Raw genomic sequence first — 23,746 nt, 5'->3', positions numbered from 1 at the left:
CTGACTTGTGGCTTTTGTTTTCAATCACTGCAGGCTGGATTGGGTTTTATTCAGCTCACGCGCTCTGCAGCTGATAAGCAAACAATATCAATAAACTCAAAGGCGGCAACATTTAAGTTGCTCAGCATTTCTATATTCTAAAGAAAATGCAAGCAATATTAATATATGTATCGCATACTGTGCATAACATACTTACAGACTTTTACATATATGTGAAATATTGAATGAATCCTCAAAAATGAAGTCAGATACTGTTTCTAGCACTTTAATGAACGGCCTTCATTTAGTAGCTTCTGCCTGCTGTACATTTCATTAAAAAAACATTTTGTAAGATTATCTTCAATATAAAAATAAAACAATTACATTTAAAAAAAAAACACTTGATCATAAAGTGGTTCACATATATATAAAATAACTGATCATTAAAAATGTTCTTTTGCCACCGTGAGCATTCCTTTTGAGGCATTCATCTTTCAGCTATTTGGACAATTTAGTAGCTTTTCATTCCTACTAAGGACAGGTGTTGGTATGAAAACACTGCATCTAACTTCTTCTGTTGGTCCTTTTGACAAAGTGTAAATTGTAATGACGTCCTACCTATTTTACCTAAAAATCCATGAAATAGAATTCATCTGCTTCTTGGTGGTGCATAAATATTTGGTCTCTCTTAACCAATAAGTTCAATTGGCTAAAAAACAAAAAGCTGCATTGATTAGTGTTTTCATCCATGCTCAGTCATCCTGGTAAGGAAATCCCCAAAAGTTGGTTCTGTTCATGTGGATGTAGAGTTTTCAGTGGGAGAAACATTTCATCACTCATCCAAGTGACTTCTTCAGACATCCAGATGAATAGGACCAACTTTTCGGGATGCACTGATTAGTGTTTCATTTCTTTACAGTCTTTATCAGTACAGTGCGGCCTTAACGTCAGCTTAGAATAGGCTTTCCGTTTCATTTTTCACTTCCAACAACAGACCTTTGAGCCTTTATTTCAAAACATATCGCGTTTTATTTAAGACACTGAGGTTCTCGACATCCCATCTTGCATAAAATCATCACTAAAAACAGTTATGTCAATGGCTCTGACTCCTTAAACTGAACATATAGCACCATAGGATCAGTGCGTGCGTTTTAGTAGTTTGTGTGAGCTTCCTCTTTATTCCTGCATCAAGCTCAAAAACAACTAGACCTGTGCTAGCGAGCTCTGCGTGTTACAGTTAACTAAAGCTTGTGGATGGTTTCCCCCAGTTGCCAGCCCCTGAATCTATCCCATGAGCCTTCACTCTCAGAGTAATGCCACTTTCGCTTCAAATCAAAACAGGCCTTCTGCATTTATGTGTGGAAAGCCTACATCCAAAATCCTTCTTTGAGTAATGAATATATTAAAACTAGAATAATAAATCATATCATTCTGAGCAGATATCAATTTGATGTGGAAACATTACTTTTGATGTTTTCAAATTTGACACTTCTTCATTTTTCCAAACCACATTTTTTGACATAAAAGGGCAGGAACTGGCAACAAAGTCCCAACCGCAATTCTTCCAATGAAGCTGATCTGAATGTTTTTCCTCAGTCGGCAGCTTTTATTAAAAATTAATCTGACTTGAAATGATGGTGGCATTACTCACAAAGCCTTGCACGAGACAGAAAGGTAGAATTGTTCCTCTATAGCTGTGTGAAGCAAGAAAATATTATATACAGGCACACAATCAGAGTTCATGTATGCAACATTCAAACACACACACACACTCTCCCATGCCATTCACTCAGTACTCAGCACATATTTTTGACATCAACATGTGTCCGTCATTCCAAGGTGAGATTGCACTTGGTGCTAAGATTTGTTGCCGGATAAGGTGAATGGGAAACAACTGGACGTCCCGAGGGATCGGTGGATGGTGCTGGGGATGGAGTGCAGCTTCTGCAAGCTGTCCAGAGAGTTGGACCGGTACATACAGCATGTGTGCATACATCCATAGCAGTGACAGGGAGGTACAGAGGTTCAACCTGGGAATACCAGGCTGGATGACATACAGGACTCCCCTCGTCTTTTAGTTGATCTTGTTAGCGCGTCTTCTAGATTTCTTCACCCTGGAGAAAGATTCAGAAGGTATTAAGATGAGTTTATGTAACTGAAAACAACTTCATTTTAGCTGGCACAGTTATATTTACATATTTACATTTAAAAATTCATGAGAACAAATAATGGGTTATTGTTGAGCCACAGGTTAAAAACATGTTATCCAGTTTTATGTGACTTTAGTCATTTGAAATTCATCTCCTCTTGGAATGAGCTGGGCATCACTGGTATAAAGGATGAGCAAGTTGTTTTTGGCCTTTTTCAGAGAGCATCATATATGAATGTAAGTTTTGGAACTAAACACATTATCTTCAATTTGGTTAATATAGGCTCTTAAAAGGAGATCATTTTTGGTTTCATTTAGGGGATATATGAACAAATGCGCTCTTACAAGGCACATTCTCATAAGCACCGAATATCTTATATCTAACTCACTTTATGTTCTTTCAGCTTACATCTTTTGGGTGTTTCTGGTGTTTGTAAGAACACATTAGTATAAAAAAGGATTTTTCCATTCATTATTGCCTATTTTGAGAACCTCTAGAATAAAATAACACTTAACACGACTCTCATGCCAAGTCTCGTGTGCACTTCTGGTCATTTTCATATAAAAGTGCATATGAGGGAAATGTAATTATGTCCGATGAGAGAAGACAGATCAGGAAGTTTGTAAAACCTTCTGGTGCAGTATTATATATGCCTAACTATAATCATAAATCTTTCACTTCTCTGATGATTTTATAAGCTTGTGTTTGCCATGCTTGAATTATGGTGTCTGGGAAGCATCACTTGCAAATCCCGAGGCAGTTTGCATTGGCTAAAGGTGAAGTTGGAACAATGGGAGACCATTTACAAAACTTTTGGCTTTACCAGATTGACCGGTTAATCATGAAGTGAATCATTCGTAAATCATTTATGTTTTTTTGTTTAATGAAATGCCTAGATTGGAGTTCAGAGGCTCTTTTTTAGCATCAAACAGGGTGATCTAATGGCACGTTTTGCTCCCAATGCAAAATTTGTCATGTTAAAAGACTAATTGATCATTAGAAATATGTGGTTTTAATTATGTAAGTAGAGCTGAATGCTGTTCTTCTGATTAATACTTGGCTACTGATGTGCTTTAAATTCCTGAATATAGTGTAAAATGGCTATAAAAGTAAAACAGAACCCATAACAGTGGTGGATGTAAACCTCAATTGTCAGCTTAAAATGCCTGGTGGAAAAAAGCTATAATATCATGGTTTTGAGCCAACAAGTGGAAAGTTTTTCTTGACAGTTATGATGTGTGCGCATATTCAACTCTTAACCTCTCGTACTTCCACCAGCTGGATTAGGATGCATTTAGCTACATGTTAAAGAGGCATTTAGTTTTTAAAGGTTACTAAAAATAAAGATATCCCTAGCATTAACACCAAGTCTAAGAGAAGATCTGGTACGTGTTAAGAGGTTAACATGCAGAATCCCATGAGCGACACGAAAGGCTGATATTTGGGTATGACAGATTATTTGCTGCTGCGCCACATGCCAGCTTCAGTGAACTACGACAATGCCTATAATAAGACTACATTTAAAAAAAATCTGCAGTCACAGAAGTCCTTCGCTACAATAATAAACAATGTCTTGTAACTCCTCAGATATTCCTTTATTGTTTGTTTTCACATTGTGCACTTTAAGTGTTTATACTGTTTAAAGAAGCAGGCATGCAGCCTGACGATAATCACCACCAGACATGTTGGGAGCAGTTCTTTCCTTTTATGTGAAAGGCACATATTTACAGCATAGCCCATTAAAAAGTGAAACAGCTACTGCAGTTTTCATCAATAGTTTTTAGTCCCGTTGTGCTGGTCCCCAACCAGAAGCGTTCTTTTACAGATATGCAATTCGTGATGATAATTATGTGTAAAGTTTTAAAGTTAACGTAAGTGCTCTGATTTGGCTGACTATCTCAGATGTGCTTATGAGAAAATAGGAAGCAGACATACCAGTGGTAGATTTATCTCTGGTCTTACTTGATGCTCATTATTTCACAGATAATAACTCACTGGCTTACATCAACCATGTCACCAATTTCAGAGACTAATTGTCAGTAGGAAACTGAGAAACGGCCTTTTTTTTTTTTAACATTGGTTTATTTGCAAGCTCTAAACTTAGAGGAGAAGGGAACCATATTTCATTTCTGTCTTCGTCAGCGATGCTCATGCCATTCGTAGATAGATAGAGGGGTTTCTTACTTGTTAATGGCATTCTTTAAGTACTGCTGCAGCCATTTGGTCTCAGGGTTGATGCAAACTTCCCTGTTGCTCTTCAGCTTTGCACTGTGGAAGAAAAAAAGCATGAATTGATTTGGTTACGCGACACGTTCTGCCAAAATGAAGCAACCTTGAAAACAAAGCTGTTTTGACTGGCTGACTTTAAGCCTCTTTTTTCTGACTGCACTAGTTGGAAAAATGGGAGCAGATTTGTTCACCCAGAAGCTCAAGGTGTAGATTTGAGGTAGGATGTGGGAAATCTCCACCAATGAAAACATGAAGGAAGGAAGCACAGGAATTACTTAGAAACACTGTAATTTTACTCAGTGAGGCAACAGTGCTGAACTAATTCAGCAGCAACACAGTGTCTCCTGGTATGTTGATAACTAAGACTGTTGCTGCTAGTTTGCTAACTACATAAAGCCCGCTCTGTATACACTTTGCTGTACATATCTAAATACTATATACTGTCAAGTTCCCGTGTTTATACTGTACATTTAATAACCAGTTCTCCATCCTTTATTTATTCTGTAATTTATTCCAGCAGTGTTGCACTCTGCACCATTGTACCACCAACATGGTGTTATTGTCTGTGTCATGTTGCTGTTGTATGTACTGTCTGTTTGTCTATTCTGTTTAAACTGAGAGCCAAGAAAAACGGAGCCCAGTTCTTTGTGTGTACACATAGTTGGCCAATAAAGCCAAATCTGATTCTAATCTTAAGGAAATGTTGCGTGACCTTCTTGTTTTCAGACAAACTAAATAACACTGCTGATTCCTTAAAAGCATCACAGACATTGTTTGAATGTGCACAAGGTTTGGAACATGGGGGAAGGATATCTGTGTGAGCTATTATAAACAGGGGTTTATAAGTTAAAACAAAGGAATTTATCACTTGGGCCACCTTTAATCAGATTAAAGACAGAGGATAGATGTGTAATATCAGGGAGGATAATATTAAATGATAAAAGTTACGTTATTTGAAAGCAGTACAGAATGCATCTGAGTCTTGTTGCATTTTGTTGCATTATATGTTGAAAAATTACCTGGTACCAGAAACACCTCCACCAGAAACTGATGCAACAATAGGTACAAATTAGTTCCACAAAATTCACCAGAATCCAGGAAATAAAGTTTCTGATACTCAAAATTTCCTGAGAGAGGAACCAAACACCCTTAATGTGTCTACCTGTGCACATGCTGGTAGCTAGCTGCCCAAGGAGGTGAAAAATGCAAAAAAAAGGAGAGCTATAGAAACTATTTAAGCTAAGGAACAGCTTAAAACAACAATAATTTGGCATTAACTCTACTAGTAAAAAAAACTATATATTACCAGAATACAAGCAAGTTTTTAAAAATAAAAACAACAAAAAAAACTCCCCCAAAACTGTCCTGTCCCAACTTTGGTTTTTCAAAGTGGGGTGCAGACGAGTGCGATGGCTTTGTATTGCCACATTCTCCCGCATGTTTACATTTGCTTCTGCAGTACATTTTTTTCCACACTTATCCTGGTTTCCACATAAAAGAGGAGTAAGAGAGATAACGAGGAATCAAAGTGTTTAAGCCCAAAGCAAACTCAGAGGCAATAAATCACTTTCAAGGACATGTAAGGGTTGCAGTTTCAAATTTGGCCCTCTTGTGTAGCTCGACATCCTGCAGTGTTGTACAGTACAGAGGCTTTATCTTTTTCTTCGGCTGTGCGGTTAACCAAACTGTAACAAGACCTCTCAGTAACCTCAACAAAGTGTGACCGGCATTTTAATGGATTCCTCAAGAAGCTCATCCAGCCTCCTTTTCTGATTCTCTTGTGTTCAGGGTACAGTCCTTGCGCAATGACAACAAATCAAGCGTTATTATTCAGTGGGAAGCACAACCCAACATCCTTGTTTATAGCATTTAAATAGGTGCTCCTTGGCTGTGCTACCTAATATTATTGATTTATGGCTAATATAGATTAATAGCAATGTATATACCTTTAGTTTGTCTCTTGAAATAAATCAGTAAATCTAAGTTTTTACTAAAGCTACAAAACTCTTAAAGCATTTTTAAAAGCTAACCAGCACTTTTTTTAACCATAATGGGAACAAAATAGCCCCTCACTGTTTATGGTTTATCGGCTGTTAAATAAATCAGAAGTGAAATGAGCAAAACATGCCAGGATTAAAAGGTCTACGGGGTTGAGCTCAGATACACCTCAGATAAGCTCTAAAAATCTCTGCACATCTAAAAACACATCCAAGCTCAAAGCTGGAGGATTACTACACATAACAGGCTGTCACCGTCTGCTCGGCGGTGAAAAATCACAGCTCGCTGTTTCTGCTCAGGACGGCTGAAGGGGAGGCTGGTATCGCCGATCACACCGCCCCTGTATGACTTGTAAAGCTGTCTCTGCACTGCACACTAAACATCTTCACGCATAGTCTGACACAAACTTTATACGTGGGAAGGCCTTTTGATTGGGCTGGTTTCATGTAAAACTTTTAAAAGGTGCAACATCAGAGGTTTGTTTAAGTAATCAGTCACTTTCGCTACCAGTCATAAATCCTTTTTGGTGGTATAGGGTGAAACTTATGGTATAAGTCTATATTTTTCAATATATATATATATATATATATAATCCCACTACTGTTTAAGTCTGGGGTTTGGTTATTTATTTGATTTTGTTTCTGTTTTTTGTCTGTAATTCACTGATTATGCTCCTCTTGAAGACAGAGTTTTTAAATATTAGTCTTTTTTGGGAAGGCAGGTGTCAATGTGTGTAACTTAAAAAACAAAAACATTGCTTTAAATTTTTATTCCAGGTACTTTGCTGGGTGCACATGTTAACACGTCTGTTTTGTGGAGGTTTTTTAAACATATTTGTTAAATGACTTCAGATTTAAATAAACTAGAAGTCTATCAAAATTAGCCCTACAGAACGTGAAATGTTGCTTGACCGTCAACACTTTATGTTAAGTAAAATATACAATTGTAATACTCAGAAAAACAGACATTTTTCTTCTTGAATTATTGAATTTTTCTTCCCAGATTATTTCCCCTCAGGATTCAGGGGTGCTGCAGGGTGGTCACAGAGTGTGTGCTGATGTCTGGTCTGTTAATAGAGAGCTAAGCCAGACATTTAGGAGAGGATTTGTTCTGTTGTCAGTCACTGACTCTGGGTGAGTTTCGGACCCAATGGGGTGATCGCAGGGGGCACGCAACAGGGTCTTACCCTGCTCCAAACATGTGGATATCACACCTCTGTGGCAAAAGGTCGTGCATGAGAGTTAACAGCTCAGAGGTGTAGCGCCCCGCTGCTCCCCGTTCTCCACCCTCCATCTCATGTCACACATCTCTGTAAATTAAACACTGCTTTCATATTCAATTTGTGCCCCCTCTCTTGCTTGCCCTCTGATATATACCACCTCCCTTATTCCTCACTGCATTTAGAGGCAGATGAGCAAATGGCCCTCAAACTTAAAAGAGCAGTTCGGGAGCACCAGCCTGATCCCGAATCCTTCAAACGTCAGGAGGCCAAACAGCTCCGTAACTGGATCTGTGTTTGCTTTTTTTCTCATGGGGTCGCCCTCCTCCTACACACACACACACACACACACACACACACACACACACACACACACACACACACACACACACACACACACACACACACACACACACACACACACACTTTTTTGTTTTATTAGGGGTTGCCAGCTCATCAGCTCGGAAGCTGTCTGTTATTTTGATGTTTCTCACTTCATCCTGTTTATCTGTCTGCCTGTCTGGATGACCAACTGAGAACCTAAACCCTAAATGACTTGGCTGGAATTTGGGGGCCGGAGTTCCACAAGCAGCAGGTAGTAATTACTTCACAGCAAGTTAATACCAACAGCGTGGCGGCCTGGTTTGGAGGGGTTGTTGTCAAGCTAGGGTGAAGGGATGAGGGCACACAGTGGGAGAAGGGGGGAGGAGTTTTTTGCGGGGTGAAAGAGGGTGTTATGTTACCGACTTTCTTTCATGCTCCTCAATAGAGATATCGGAGCGCCGCTCTGCGGGCTCCTTGTCTGAATGACTTCTTGACTCCTCTGGCAGTTTTCTGGAGGGAGGTTAGAGGGAGTTTGTAGCCTAGCCACAGGACTGGTTGTCCTTCCTGACCTTTTGCCATTCGGTTACCCCTTCCAACCATCACCAGCCCCCTCCTTTCTTTGTGGAAGAAGCCTCCAGTCCTTTAGCCTTTTGGCCTTGAGGCTTCTGCCGTCCAGATTTTCCATAGCTAACAAATTAAGGAAGGTTCTTTTTTGTTAATGTGTTCCAGACCAGAGAAATTATTCTCAACGTTGCTGACCAGATTCAGGCGGGAAATGAAAAAAGAAAAAGTAGATGAGGGACACAAGGGGTCAGCAGAAATACAAAGGTAATCACTTTGACCCTTAATTATTGCTTCCTTTGCTAAACATAAATGGCCCCCTCGAGCTCTGACCGTTAGCGCTTTCCTCTCTCTGAGTGGATTGTGTTGTTTTAAAGTCAGCCCGCTCACTCAGGAAAGCCTAGAAGGATATTAACACCATATCTCACACATACCTCACACATCAGCAGTGTATTACATTTATTTCTGTTTCCTCTTGTTAAAGAGGACTATAGATAGACTTAGATAGACCCCCCAAAATAGCTTACACTTCAAACACAGCCCTTTTGTAGTTTGTACTCACTGTTATGAACTGGTCTTGAATGATATGTGTGCGCTGTTCTTACTGGCATTACACTAATATGTATATATATTATTTGTATAGTTCATTAAACAGAGAAGGTAATGCATGCCAGTGTCGTTTTAAATTCTTTATTGTGTTCCTATATTGTTTTTTTGTTTTCCCACATCTGGTTATTGTGACTGTGACTGTGTCTGGGAGTTTGAGGAGAACAGGTTCACTTGCAAAAGCACAGCACAGATATCACGTACGAGCTAATCTATCACAAAATGGTTACTTTACATTATCCTGCTTTTTTACAGCCTAAAAAATGAACCTTGACACACTGAAATCTAAAAGAATCCACTTAAACAGGCCACAGGAGTGACAGACTCATTCAAACAGTCATCAGATAATTACACCAGGAAACACATTTCTTGAAGTTAATCACCCCCTGCAACATGAGACTCATCTACTTACATGACTTGGAAGGGGCAGTTGGGCGTGTGGAGAAACTTGAGCTCTTTGATGGAGCGCTGGGGAACCGTGTTGAGAGTGGATCGACACCAGCAGCGCTCAACCAGACTGATGGGCTTTGCTACAAACAGAGGACAAGGAAGATTACAAATTAGCATGAAGCTTAGAAAATGCAACAAAATCTCAAGAGACCTGGCTGTTAAAAACCTTAACAAGTACTGACTGTTCCTATTCTGCAACATTGCACTCTTAAGCTCTGGCATTCACACAACTATATATTTAGGAAGGAGTTAGGAAGAGGAATTTGAAAACTGAAAGACGGGACAAAAATTTGCTTTGGGATCCAAAGACAAATCCAGAGACAAAGCTGCACCTGCCTTATTTCAATATGTAAGAGCAAGAAAAGCCTAACAAGCTTTTTGTGAACAAAGGAGAAATCAGCCAACACAGAGACACATTCAGCATCACTCATGTGGAGCTCTGCAGGGCAGTGTGTGGCAGACGTTGGACTTCAAGATAAATGATTCTGTTAACTTGCCAAAGAAAACTTATTCAGATCACAGTGGATGAAATGAGCAGCAGTATCTGATATTTCATTTCATTGCCCTTTAACAAAAGAAAGGGTCATTTTGGTTCAAGTGAGGATTTAAATACCTACATCAACTTAAATCAAATCCAAGCACAGCAGGTTCTGATTCATTTGGGTTGCGATTAAACGTACCTTTCACCTCGTTGGACAAATTAAACATGGTAAATGGCCTGTATTTATATAGCACTTTCTAGTCCCTAAGGACCCCAAAGCGCTTTACATATCCAGTCATTCACCCATTCACACACACATTCACACACAAATTAAAGGCATGTTTAATCTACTGTAACAAATCTTAACAAAGCATGGGAATGTATAAATTTACCTGCTATGTCTGTGAACAACATCCTCATTAAAAGAGATTAGCCCTTTCTGACCACCCGCTCGCTCACACTCTCACACACACACGCTTGCAGAATTTTAGCTTTTCACTCCTGGAGCATTCAGCCAAGCCACTCTAAAGGAGAAGGGTCCTCAACATTCAATTTCCAATATTCACCTCTTTATGAAAGCACTCTGCAGCTCAGACGGCCTCTATGAGGTACATTCTTAAAATGATTACAATGTGAGTCCATGGAGGCTTGTCGGTGCCCCGAGGACTACAGATGCACAGTAATAAGACTAAATACTTCCCTAAAAGTTTTCAAATGAAAGAAAAGATGAGGGTTGTTAAAAATGAGGGAAAGGATGAAGGAAAACCTGGCTGGCAATAAAAGTTAAAAAGAAACCAGCCGAATAGCCTTTAATTGCATCATTATAGAGGGCTTTGAATGGAAATAAAATGCATCAAAGTGTGCTTTAAGAAATTACAAAATTTCACAGAGCTGATTCTTTACATCAGCCATGCCCTGCCTGTACAAAAAATGTCCAAATTACTCAAACCTACAATTAACATATAATTAAATGTAATTGAAATCTTAAAATCAGGTGCATCAATAATAAAGCTCTTTTTTTTTACAAGGTTCAGTGTATTCTTTTTTTCATAAAGAAACAGCAAATGTCCTGTCCCAAATGCCTAAATCCTCAGTAATATCGCTCTAATGATTCGCACCCATTCAGGGTCTTTTCTCATGCAAACTAAGGGATCATTATGCAGGATGCAGCACTGGGGCCAGAAGCATGTGTCCACCACTGATTTATCCCTAATTAGAAACTAATTATAAGGATGAAGTGAGCAAAGGCAAATACACATGTCTAGGTCTAACTCTTGAATATTCAATCTGAGCTCTTAGTGGAGCAGAAACGATACGCTTAGGATAAATCCTGCTGGGGAACTCAACACCCCGTCTTGTTCCCTACCAAGGTTAAATGTGGGAGGTAAATGTGGGGTCAATGCGGTGGCAGCAGTCCACCTCCGATATAAGATATTTGCCCAAAATTGAAACAAATTCTTATAAACATTTTGTTTAAAAAGGCTGTTTTTCCGTCTTTTAGATTTTGATTAATATCAGTATATTCTCTACATATTCTCTTCTAGCGTCCCACACAAGAACTTGCAGTAGGGAAATATTTTCATTCAAGTTTAATTTTCTAATTATGTATAAAATATATGCTTGTTTCCACAAACCGAAATACAAACTGCAAAATTATAATAATTTTAAAAAACTAGCAAAGCAAAACGCAATGACTCGGCACCTGTCCTAAACAACAACAACCAAAAGCCTTTATTTTGTACTTCATTTACTCTCCAGAGAGTTTAAGTTATACTGTAGCTATTTAATTAATGTATAAATAATTTTATAATAACATTTCAATCTGTTACCCAATTTTCTGTCTAGATATTTATCGACGTAGAAGGAAAGCAGGTGATCGAAGAACTGGAATTTCACAGTCTTGCAATAAGGGATTTACCACGACTGCAACTTATCAGTCATAAACAATTAAAATTAATGCTGACATAACCTAACAAACATAAACTTAATCCAGAAAAATGCTGTTCTAAACAGCCAATAAGAAAAATATAAATGTCGCAAGCTCCAGAATCTTAAACGTTTAAATTAGCCAAAATCTGTCTAAATGATGCTGTCAGCAATGTTCCTGAAGCGTTTAAAGTAAAGATAGAGGCTGCTGTCCCTCTGCTGGACTCACCGTTGGAGGTTGGAACATGTGTGGCCACGGCCAGCAGAGCCAGCAGTGCCATCAGTTTGACGTCCATGGTGGTGGGCTTGCAGGCTGCAGGAGGGCTTGCTCTCTTTCTCTGTTACAATCCAGGGCACGACTGTGGCCGCCAGCTTCGCTCTGCGCTGTGTTAAATCTTCAGACGGGCGAGAGAAAGTGAGCAGGGAGACGGAGTCCCACTTTCTATAGAGGGAGGGGGGGTCCCAGCGTGAGAGGAGAGGGAGGGGAAGCCAGGGCAGGAGAAGGAGGGAGCGGCAGCCAGTCAGTAGAAACTTCCTCGATTGTAAATGCGTTTGGCTGCGAGTCAAGGAGAAAGTCTGAGGGCTATTCTCTTCGCCTCTTCACTAATTTTGGCTATTTTTTTCAGCCTCTCTCGCTTTCATTGCTTCATTGTGTCTATTTAATCTTCTCTGTTGTACTTTTCCTTCCCCCTCTTCCATTTTTCAGTGTATTCTCTTCACCTTTACTTGCCATCTGCCACACACATGCATACAGAGTACAAGCATTTCTCCCCAGTCACTGTAGATTTTTGCTGGAAGCATCTCTTTCTGCATTTGGACTAATATTGTTTTATATGTCAGCTGCCTGTTGTGTATTTGTTTGCTGGGACTCAGGCTGCACCCTCTCCGCCCTGTTTTTCCTCCATGCATCACTTTGGCTGTCGTTCTTTCTCATTTTCCTCTTGCTGACTCTCTGTCATCTGGCTGGGCTCCTGTCCATGACGTCTGCTTCATGTCTTTATTGGGACTTTCATTGTTTTCTCGGTGAAGAAACTATTAGTAGACTTCATGTTTGTAAAGTTGTTAGTAAAAAGAAAAACCTGGTTTAAGAAAAAATGTAGATCCATTAAGTGATGAACTGTGAGTCTTTTTGTGCTGTTTTTAATTAAAATGTAGTCAAGGATAGAAAATTCTATTGTAAGTAGATTATCATCATCAACTACAAAAAATCTACCACATATATCCCCAAGAAATAAATGTTCTTTTGGTTGTTTTATTCACTAAATACATTGTGTGATAAATTATGACCGCAGTGTGTACGAGTGGGTCAGGATCTGCTCCTTCTCACCGAGGAGTTTCTTGAACGCTTTCTCAGAATTTGCTGATGTTGATCAAAGATTCTGGTTCGATTCTGGGAACGAACCGCAATCAGCATGTTGTTTATGGAAATGCTAAACCAACACAGTCATCAGTAACTGGAATGAGTTTCATCTTACAATAATACAAAGCACTAGATCAATATCATAGATAAGAAGCTTTCAGTAGATTTGAATATTTTTCATTTTTGATGACCAAAGTTAACCGTGCCAGTTTCTTTCTTCACATGAGTTTTTATCTCTTCATTTATTTATTTAACTTTTGGGGTAAAAATATAATCCATATAATTTTTTTTCAGAATAGCTTACTTTTTAACACACATACTTACATACTCATAGGTGAAACACATTAACAACCCTAGTGGCAGGAATCCTGCAACAAAGTGAGCAAATAAAGCTCGGACACATGTTTCTGAAAAACTTTGATGATCTGATGGAGGTTTTTCCAGCTTCATCTGGAGGAAATCAGCTACGAGTGTAGCATGTAATAGGGGCACAGATGCTATGCAGTTAGTCTGTGCGTTACGTGTGTCTGTATGTGTGTGCAAACATCCATGTGATTATACATGTTTTGTGTCCTTTCCTGCACTGAATCCAGGAGCCGGTAAACTGAAACTGGCCTTCATGCCAGAACGTAACACCTTTTCTGTCAGACGAGTTGGAGATGGTTCAACAACTCCCACCCGCCCTCATGTGCAGTCTTCGACCACCATTAGCAGTAATAAAACCATGCACAGCTACAGACTGCCTGTCAATTCATACCCTGAAATCTCTCCCCCGCAGTTTACAGGCCTTAACCACTGCGGCGGGCTGAGAAACTGCTCGCAGGACTGCGGCCTGCTGGAAGCTATAAACCTGAGAGAGTGTTTACAGTTAACCAGAGAGTCACTCTATACAACTGCCGTTACCGGCGGGAGATGAAACCGAGCTGTGAAGAGACAAACATATAATTACCTCAGAGGAATTTACTTATCTTTGAAAGCACAAACAACACATTTCTTTTATTGTTTTATGACCCAAGTAACACAGAATTCAATTACAAGCTTACGGTCATAGAGAGAGATACCTGTTTTATTATCTATATGGATGCTCTGCCTTAATCACACAATTACTAATGCTATTTTATAATTAGGCTAGAAAAGTTTTCTAAGATGAATAGATTTTGTTTTTGTTCCAACAGCATTAAAAACGTCCTGATCATCAGCAAAAATCCTTCAGAAACAGCGACACGGTTGCTTATTTTAACTCATTTACAAACCACATAATATTAACAAGTATAATATAATGCATTGAATCTTCCACCTGTTAATCTTGATATGGAACAAAACAGAGCGTTGAGTTGCCTGGTTGGAGTTAACATAGGAGAGTATGAAAGAGTTAGCTCTAACTATGTCTGTTTGGTTTTGTGCCTTCTTGCTAATAAATAGTTTCTATTTAGGGATAAAGCAGCAGTGGATACGTGGGCTGTTATATATTAAGGAGGAGAAAAAATGAGACTTGCTTTTATTATCACATTTTGCAAAAAGGCTGCAAAGTTGTAACGTCTGGAAAAAAAACTGACCAAGAACAATGTTGATAGTTTTTTTTTTAAATGGATTTAGAGAATGTATGATTTTTTTGAGAATAAAACATGAACAAATTTAGGAAAATATAGACAAAGAACAAATAGTGGCCACTAATACTTTTACATTACATGTGTAAAAACTTGCACAGTGTGAAAAGAAAATTATTACTTATGGGTAACACATTATTTGCTGAATTTGTTTATTTATTCGTTCCGTCTCAACCCAAATTGTTTGATTTGATCAAACTTTGAAGCTCAGTGTTGTTATGTGCTCCACCTCTTTAACATGCACACTTAACTAGCTTAAATTTCAAAACTGCTGATTTGAGGATGCAGTAGCATTTTGTTGTAGCGAAGTATTAAGTAAAATAAGTATATTATGTTTCTGGCTATCATTAACATTTAACAAGTTAGCTTAGTTACACCCCGTCCCCCCCCCCCACAAGCTAAATCCTGTTAATCCTTTCATCACAACACCGAGACTTGTATTTAGTGAGTCACAAAAACAAATGTCAGAAGTGTTTTAGCCGCTCGAGTGCTAACATGCCACAGGAGTGCTGCTGCAGAGGAGACTGGGAATGCGATTGGCACGTTTACTGCTGACCTGTGGGACAACACTGTCACTTGTATCACACGTGGGATCAAAGGTCAGCGTTTCATGTCCCTGTATAGGGTTACAAGAGGTAGAGCTGCCAGGTCTTTGTTCTGGTCCGGTCCTGATAGACGAGCTTGCCTGAATGGCTGCCACGATGAGGGATGCCACGGGGAGCAGATGAGTATTTGGTCTTGGTGGATTGTCTCCATCAGGCCCACACATGCCATACATGCGAGCCCATCCTATTTGAACGGGTCCAAATAAAGATTATTAGGTGCAATAAACTTTTTCCTTTGCACTGTAAATGCGATTGTAAAACTCTGCCAGGATGGGAGGATGTGGTTATTTAAGAGCCAATGGGGTTTTTAGCAAGAGTAGAAAAACATCAAAATATCTTTTTGCTCTCTGTCAAAGCTTACTGGTTTCCTGCCGTACTTCCATTTGTGGTTTGTAGTGGATTTGCAGGATAACACAGTCTTAGAAGAAAAAAATAAACACTAATTAAAATCTTATTAGGAATAAAAGTAGAACCACAGAGAATAATATACATATACTGTCCTATTTTAGCACCAGAGTTTAAAGTGATTCAGAGGGAAAAATTAACAATCTATCATCACCAGGTGTGTCATAGCACTTAAAGCAGACTCATGCAAATATGTTATTAATGTCTTTCATGCCTTTCCATGTAAAATTGAAGCCAAATAAACACAGACTAATCTTTGCACTAATCTCCAGTGTGACGGCAGATCCCGACTTTCCTGTTAGGATCTATGTTAGGAGATTCCTTTGTGGTCGAGAGTTTATTGTGTTTGTCCAGCAGTTTGAGTCTGGTGCTGAGTTTGATTTTATTGGTGCAGAGCAGATGAAAGGTTTTCCTCCACTAGACTTAGATAAACAGTAGATCACAATCACAGCTGCGGCGGTATGAGCGCTCAAAATGTGCCATGTAAACACACATTCATCAACATGGGGAAAGATTCTCAAGAGCATAAATATAATATCAGCTGCTGGATAAAAAGGGAGCGTTGAGTAAAGACTGGTTGTATTTGTAGTTAGCTTACAGTATATTCTGATTTATAGCATCGCGACTCTGGATCAGATTTGTATTTTTTTAATGAAAAAACTTTTATATATACTGGATTTGTACGTGTGTGTCCTGTGTGTGTGTTTATGGTGGTGGTGTGAAACTGTGGGCTCTGTAAACAGGATAAAATGGAGGTTTAAGGTGTTTGGGAGCTAGAGGCGGGAGGGGGGGATGGGTGTGACTTTTTGGGAGGGGTTCTTGGATCAGTTAGCACATTTCTGCCTTGAGCTTCAGCAGCTGGCTCCTTAGGAGGAACAAACACGCACATACACACACACACACACACACACAGACACACAGACACACACCTCTTGCTGAGGACTGATTAAACAAGATGACGTTTTCATTAATCAGTGATACAAATATTCTTACAAGCGGCTGAAATAATCCTTTAATAAAACAGTGGATTAGTGCACAACATTGCAGACAGCTGAACTATGACAGCACAGAAATGAAGTGGAACTATGTATATGGGTGGAAAACTACTCAAACCTAAACTACTCAAACCTAAAGCATGTCACTTGCTAGATAAAAGTAAAATTTGTAATAATATGTATTAAAATAATCTAAACACGTGGAAATAAAAGCATAAATGCAATTTCTGAAGAAACTGTGGTGGGATTATTGTAGGTGTAGCTAAAAGTAGCTAAAAGGTTGAAGGTAAAGAGGTTGGCTAATATAGATGAAGGGAGATGGCTCAAAAACACATGGGAAGGTATCTTAATAGGGCACAAGTACCTGAGATAACAGCTACCGGTGCAAAATAGAATTGCCCTGAGTGGTTGTAATAATTTCTGTCATACAAATGTTTCTATTTAAAGTGAAGGGGACATTCAGAGACATTTACCTTGTTGTTGTAAAATTGTCCCACATAAAAATAGAAATTTATTGGAGTTAAATGGCTCAAATTGGATGGATTTTGAATTTAAACCAAGATAAAGACTAATAACATCCCTGTCAGCCTCAGATGTACAATATTTTATTAATGATAATGTTTAGTGTTGTATATTGACAAGCGAAATTCATTTATTTAGATAGTGAGGTATTGCTCAAAGCATGTCTCCGTTTGAGAAGAAACTCCAAAACCATTTACATACATGTACTCTGGACATCATCAGATGAATCAGGATGGGACAGCGTCCAAAGTTATCCTTTCCCACACATAGCGCAGAACAGGAGCTGGTCAGCTTCAGATGAATTTCATTTCTGGAAATTCCACATTTGGTTACGGAGAAGGAGCTGCATGGTTAGAGTGGGCCAGAGACGGGAAGAGAAAACGGGTGCTGAGTTAACTGAACAGTTACCTGACATATTCTCACATGTGCACAATCAGACACCACACAGAGTTTGTTTAAAGGAAGTCGAAGGTTAAAAAATGTGTAATGTACAGGTTATATGCGTTGTTACACGCTACTGCATTGGCGAATATGTGAAAACATTTCTGAGCTGTGGTAGATGTATGAAACTGGCTAAAGCGCAGATTTTGATTTAGAGATTTTAGTTTTTGATTTATTATTTAGTACTTGCAAAAGCAGAGATTAGAACTAGAATTACTCTGGAAATGAAGCACAGTTAAGTTTTTGATAATACTGAAATTGTATTTTTCTCTGGGATACATAAGAAAAATGAGATATTTGAAATGTAATTTTGAGTTTTAAGCATTTAAAGGTTATAACATGATTCTCATTGTGTAATAATCACTACTCTTATTTACAAATCAGACAGATTGTTGCAGCTAAGGCTTTAAAGCAGCGTGCTAAAATAGCACAGCACTTTCTGCGCTCTCAGACAGCGTCAGTCTAGAAGATCAAGTAAAACAAAGATTAAGGACCAAGAAGGACTTGGCTGAACAAAAGGTGGAGAAATCTCTCTGTTCACTTCCCCTCTTGACCATTTTAATCCTTCATCTATTCAGATGTACAACATACAGCACATACAGTCAGAAAGCTATGGATGCCTGCAGAGAGTGATGATAAAGGCATTTCCATTTGAATAAACGACGTTTTTTTAGGTAGACACGTCCTGAATGCGTTTGAAGTTTTCAGCTCTCCTTGGCTGTCATTTATGGGAGAAAGCCCTCTCAATGACTAATCCAGTTTACTTTGTGCCCATCTGTGGAGGAGAGAATCTGGCATGACACCAAATGCCACTCAATAGATGCTTTCCCAAACAAAGGCAAAAAATGGCTGCCCCTCCTGTGTCCTCCTTCTCACTCCCTGTTTCCTGCTTGACAAGCACATTCAATCCATCTCCTCTTTCATATATTTGTCAAGAGCATGGTTTGTATGTGACCCTGTTGCTATAGTTTCAGCTCCCGTATGGGGGCGGACATGTGTTTACTGTATATATTATGGGATGCTGAGAAAAGAGAGGCGGGCTGGAGTGCTTGTGGCCTTTGGTGCCACATTCAAGTGTGTGAGACTGTGTGTGTTTTTTAACACTATGCAATTGTCTGCTCCTTTTCTCAGGGAAATGCCGAGAGCAGGAGGCCGTATAAAGGACGGCCATCAGGACTCGTACCCTAATTGGGTGGGATGTGCCGTGAACGCTCGGTGACCACAGACGTGTGGTCACACCACATAAGTGGAGTTCTGTTCTGAGTGAGTATGCCTTTTGAATGGCCAGACGTCTCCTTGTAGAACAGGATAAAAAAAATAACAAAACACATTTTGAATAAATACCAGTGAATTCATAAAAGGACAAAATGATTGTTTAAAAATGGTGTTAAAAACTTACTTAATACTTAAAAGAGAATGTAAAGAACTACATATCATGTTAGGCCACTGAAGTTAGCATGCAAACCAGCCACTAGTGGCATTTAAGTTACCCTCGCATCTGTAAGTTACCATCACATCTGTAAGTTACCCTCACATAATAGCACTATCTTGAGCTGTATAGCAGGCTATTTCCTGACTGTGTTATATTTTGTGCAATACATAAGAGAGGGTAGCTGATCTGGTCCTGATCTGACTCTCCTGAGCTTGTCCAGAGTTCATGTGTGAAAACGGCTACCGAAAGAAACAGTAGAAATAATGAAGCCTAGTCTTGGCCATCGATCAGGATTAAGGCGAAAGCAGAGGCTTGTGCTTCGAAGCAGGATATGGGCTTATCCACATACCTTCAGGGTTATCGTTGGGGTTTTACAAAGGTGATTCACATCTTACTGAGGTTCAACACCATGGGGATTTATGCTGGACACCTAAATTGTTCCAGGGCAGGTTACATTTGAGATTAGAGAACAACAGGTGCAAAATCACCACATATGGACCTATCAGTTCTCAGGAAACTAGCACCAGTGTTCCTGGAAGATCCCTTGGACATCAGTGTGGACATGTTAATAGCATCCTTTTAATAGTCCCTTTGTCTTTGTCATGTTTCGGCTGTGTGCAGGCAGGAGAAGGACCCAAACGCAAAACTCACCGAGACAAACGTGAACTCAAAACACTGCTTTATTGCAGGCTAGCACAAAAAATATAACAAAACTAAACTGGGACATGGCTAACTAACACACAGGAAAACACAGCCATGAGGGAGACTACGACACTGACAAAGAGAAACACAGGACTTAAATACACAGAGGGATAACGAGGGAATGAGACACAGAAGGAGAGCACAGCTGGGAGTAATCAGGCTGGACGAGACAAGGGAAATAAAACTAGAAACACTGACATGAGACACGGACCTTCAAAGTAAAACAGGAAACACACTGACTGAACTCTAGACATGTAACTTAACAGCAACTGGGGAGACAGAACATAAGAACCTGAAACATGGTACAGAAAGGCACAGTAGGCAACATGGAACACACAGGAAGCCATATGACAGAACTTAAGAACTAAACTTTTGATAACCATAATTGAAACCTAGGGAATAACAAAGACAGTACAACAAAGGACTTAAAACATAAACCATAATATACAAACACAAGATCTCTTCAAAATAAAATAGGAAACCTAATGAGACGCAGACATGACAACCAGAACTTGACAACGTAAGACACAGACATGAAACACATGAAGAGCAGGGGAGACTTAACAGGGGTTGGAAGACACAAGGGGAATCTAATAACAAAGAACTAGAAAAACTCATGAGCTTAATCATATAAACATCCAAATAAACTAAACTCAAAACACTGGGTCATAAGACCCAGGACCGTGACAGTCTTTCACCGATGAGCATCAGTAAGAAATATCAAAATATAAATGTAGCTTTATTCGTTGAATTTTTTTCCTGTTGGCTGAAAGCAGTTTTAAAACATTTTAAAACTGCTTGTCCTATACACATTAACGCTGATCCTAAAAGAGGAAAGCTACATGTACTTCTAAGTCTAATACCAAATTCCCAAGCCTGTAGCCTATGCTTAAACTATATCATGAACATCCATTATTACTTCACTGTAACCTGTCAGATTCTCCAACAATAACTCTTAGAAATGAGCTTCATTAATATAGTAATACTTTTTCAGCAATATTTGCCATACTGTATAAAGTGCACACACATTTATACTGTATTTTGAATACTTTAATCTGTCTGTAACAGCTGCAGATCCATTATTACTTTACTGGCTTTCAGACCATATTGTGTATTCAACATCCTGCAATTCTGTATTGTGTTTTTGCTTGTTTTTAATCATCATTTGATGATAACCGTCTTCATGTGACTGCTCAGCATGAGTGCCGATGTTAGGGTAAGTGAATGTGGATAAGATATCCTGGGTATGCTGAACCTGTACAGCATAAGAGGTGTACTAAAAGGAAGTTCAACATAGCCAGGCTTTAGGTGTGAGTTCTAGTAGCTGCAATTCCAGCAGAGACTTTTATGCATTTTCTGCATCATCAAATAAATACATGCACATTCCTGGGACAGTGTGATGAATAGTTTGTAGTGCTGTGACTTCACAGCTAGGCTAAGCATCCAGAGCAGCCAAGAAACAAAAGTTATTATATTTGTCGATCATATCTGTCATTTAGGACAATTTTGTTGTCAACAAAACAACAGAGAAACAAAAGTTTCAGTTTAAGAAACTTTTGGCAAGTAGTATGAGAAGGCATTGACCTCTGACAAACGGCTTTTCACAAGAAAATACAAAACAGTCAGAAAGTCAACAACTGAAGATTTGGATGCTGATTAAAAACAGAAAATTCTGAAAAAAAATCAGTTTCCAGGAATACTAAAGAAGACGATATGAATTTAAGTTAAAGAAACATAATACAAATTGAATTAGAAGCTGCTGGCATTTGTATTTTTTCGGAAATAAAAAAATTACAGTTGAGAGCAGATGTATGAAGGAGAACTGACATAAGAAATACAAAGACTTGGGCATTCTCTCTCTCTCTCTCTCTTTTTACTGACCACATGTAACCTTTAACTGGTAGTTCTGGTGTTTTTATGACATCCCTCTGAGTCTTGCTCAAAAAGACTAATAGGAACAGCTGTTTGTCCGTCCTTTCTCAACAATCCCTTGATGTTTTTTGATTGAGGGGACAGTTTCAGAATGACAAGTTTATTTTCCTTCAGTTTATCTCAAGCTAATGCTGAAGGAGGCCAAAAGGACTTGGGCAAAATAAGGGGATAAATTGAAAACATCAGCCATGGCAGAGTCTTAAAGAGCATTTTCCTCTGCTGAGCTTTTTAGACTTGGCAAATTAAGGCTGAATTGGCTTGCACATGTCTCCCAGCCCTAGCTTTGATAGTAACAACTCAGCACACAGCAGCATTTTGCTAAATCTGCAGTTTGTTCTGCTCTGAAACATTTCAAATCCAGCACCGTCAAATTGGAAAGGATGCTGTCTTTGTGATGTAAATTACATATGGGCTGCGGAGGCTTAATGGGATGTGTGCCTGGCACATCAGGAACAAATGTGTTGGCTTTGGCACACACACACACACACACACACACACACACACACACACACACACACACACACACACACACACACACACACACACACACACACACACACACTTGAATTTAAATACCACACACACAGACACTTTTTTCAGCGCTGGCTTCTCAGCATCCTTTATTCGTCACACATACGAGCAGAGCAGTGATGTGGAACGAGGGCAGAGCCGAGTCCAGGCAGGGACGAGATCTTCGTTGGGACTGGAACAAGGCTGAGGTCACGACCCTAGCAGATTGGTCAGAGCTCCTGGTTTGGCAGGACCTCGCGCTCTCACAGGTGGGAGACAGGCAGTACTCTTTCTTTTTACAATCATTAAAGCTACAATAGCTGACAGTGTTTGTGCTACCACAGCCAAACTAATCCTGTGTTTAACAGAGGGAGCTTGTTTCTGGACAGGTGTTTTATTCCAAACCACTTGCCAAACAAGTGGTTGATATGGTTACATTGCTATGTTTGTTTGACTGGTTAAAATTAGGTTAAGACTGTTGCCATGGGTGAATTTTAACAAAAGCCCACATGAATTCTGTACACAGTAAATCCCATTGAGCTTCCTGTGGTCCACGTGGTTGTATTTCACTAATCTGTGTAACATCAGACTATTCCTTGTACTGGCACTTAACAGATGACCTCTGATTCTGTCTGATGCACTGTATGGACAAAAGTACTGGGCCAACTACATGTTACACCTGCGGGAACTGGTTTGCCATGGAAACCCATGGCATGAAGGTCCTGGCTGAATTCAGGGAGTATTCTTTCACAAACATATGTAAAGGCAGTCCACATGGCTCAGTTCTTGATCATATACACCTGTGGCAATGGGACTAAAAAAAAAACTAAACTGCAAGATTAATGCCTCAAACACACAGGTCTAGAGACCAGTCAGCGACTCCTTGGGACCAGCTGATCACTTGGGAAAAATGTTTAATCTCGACCAGACGTGGATGACTCTCATTAGATAAAACTGGATACAGTTTTGTGATCACGTTGGTCACTAGCAGATTGCTGTGGTTTGTACTTTCCATGCAAAATACTTATTTGTATAAAAAATGCCATTTACTGCCTTCAAAGTAAAAGTTTTGCCTTACTGCTTACTTACAACTTTTGCTTTGAAAATGAACAATGTGCTTATCTGGCTTGTGTTACAGTTTCATTACCTCTTGGTGAGTACTTTGAGAGTATTTGCAGACAAGTCACATCTTCCATCCAAACTACCAGTGAGCTCGCCAGCGTGCTAGAGCTCAAAGCAATCTCAAGATCGTTAGTGCAGGACTGTATACCACTTTGTGGCACATGTGCCAGCAACCTCCAGCTACCAATTA

General features: G+C 39.3%; 1 protein-coding gene across 1 annotated transcript; it reads right to left on the bottom strand.

The window, feature by feature from the left end:
- Positions 1 to 251: 251 nt before the first annotated feature.
- On the bottom strand, positions 252 to 12,352 carry cxcl12b (chemokine (C-X-C motif) ligand 12b (stromal cell-derived factor 1)). The gene is made up of 4 exons (XM_031727467.2): positions 12,153 to 12,352; positions 9,479 to 9,596; positions 4,314 to 4,397; positions 252 to 2,093 (listed from the first exon to the last, which is right to left on the bottom strand). Exons 1-4 carry the CDS (start codon positions 12,217 to 12,219, stop codon positions 2,054 to 2,056), a joined length of 309 nt encoding a protein of 102 aa, XP_031583327.1. The 5' UTR covers positions 12,220 to 12,352; the 3' UTR covers positions 252 to 2,053.
- Between the last annotated feature and the right edge of the window lie 11,394 nt (positions 12,353 to 23,746).

The sequence above is a fragment of the Oreochromis aureus genome, linkage group 6, assembly GCF_013358895.1.
Source record: "Oreochromis aureus strain Israel breed Guangdong linkage group 6, ZZ_aureus, whole genome shotgun sequence".
NCBI lineage: Eukaryota > Metazoa > Chordata > Actinopteri > Cichliformes > Cichlidae > Oreochromis > Oreochromis aureus.
The sequence above is the reverse complement of the archived record's forward strand: the minus strand, read 5'-3'. Positions and strand labels throughout refer to the sequence as shown.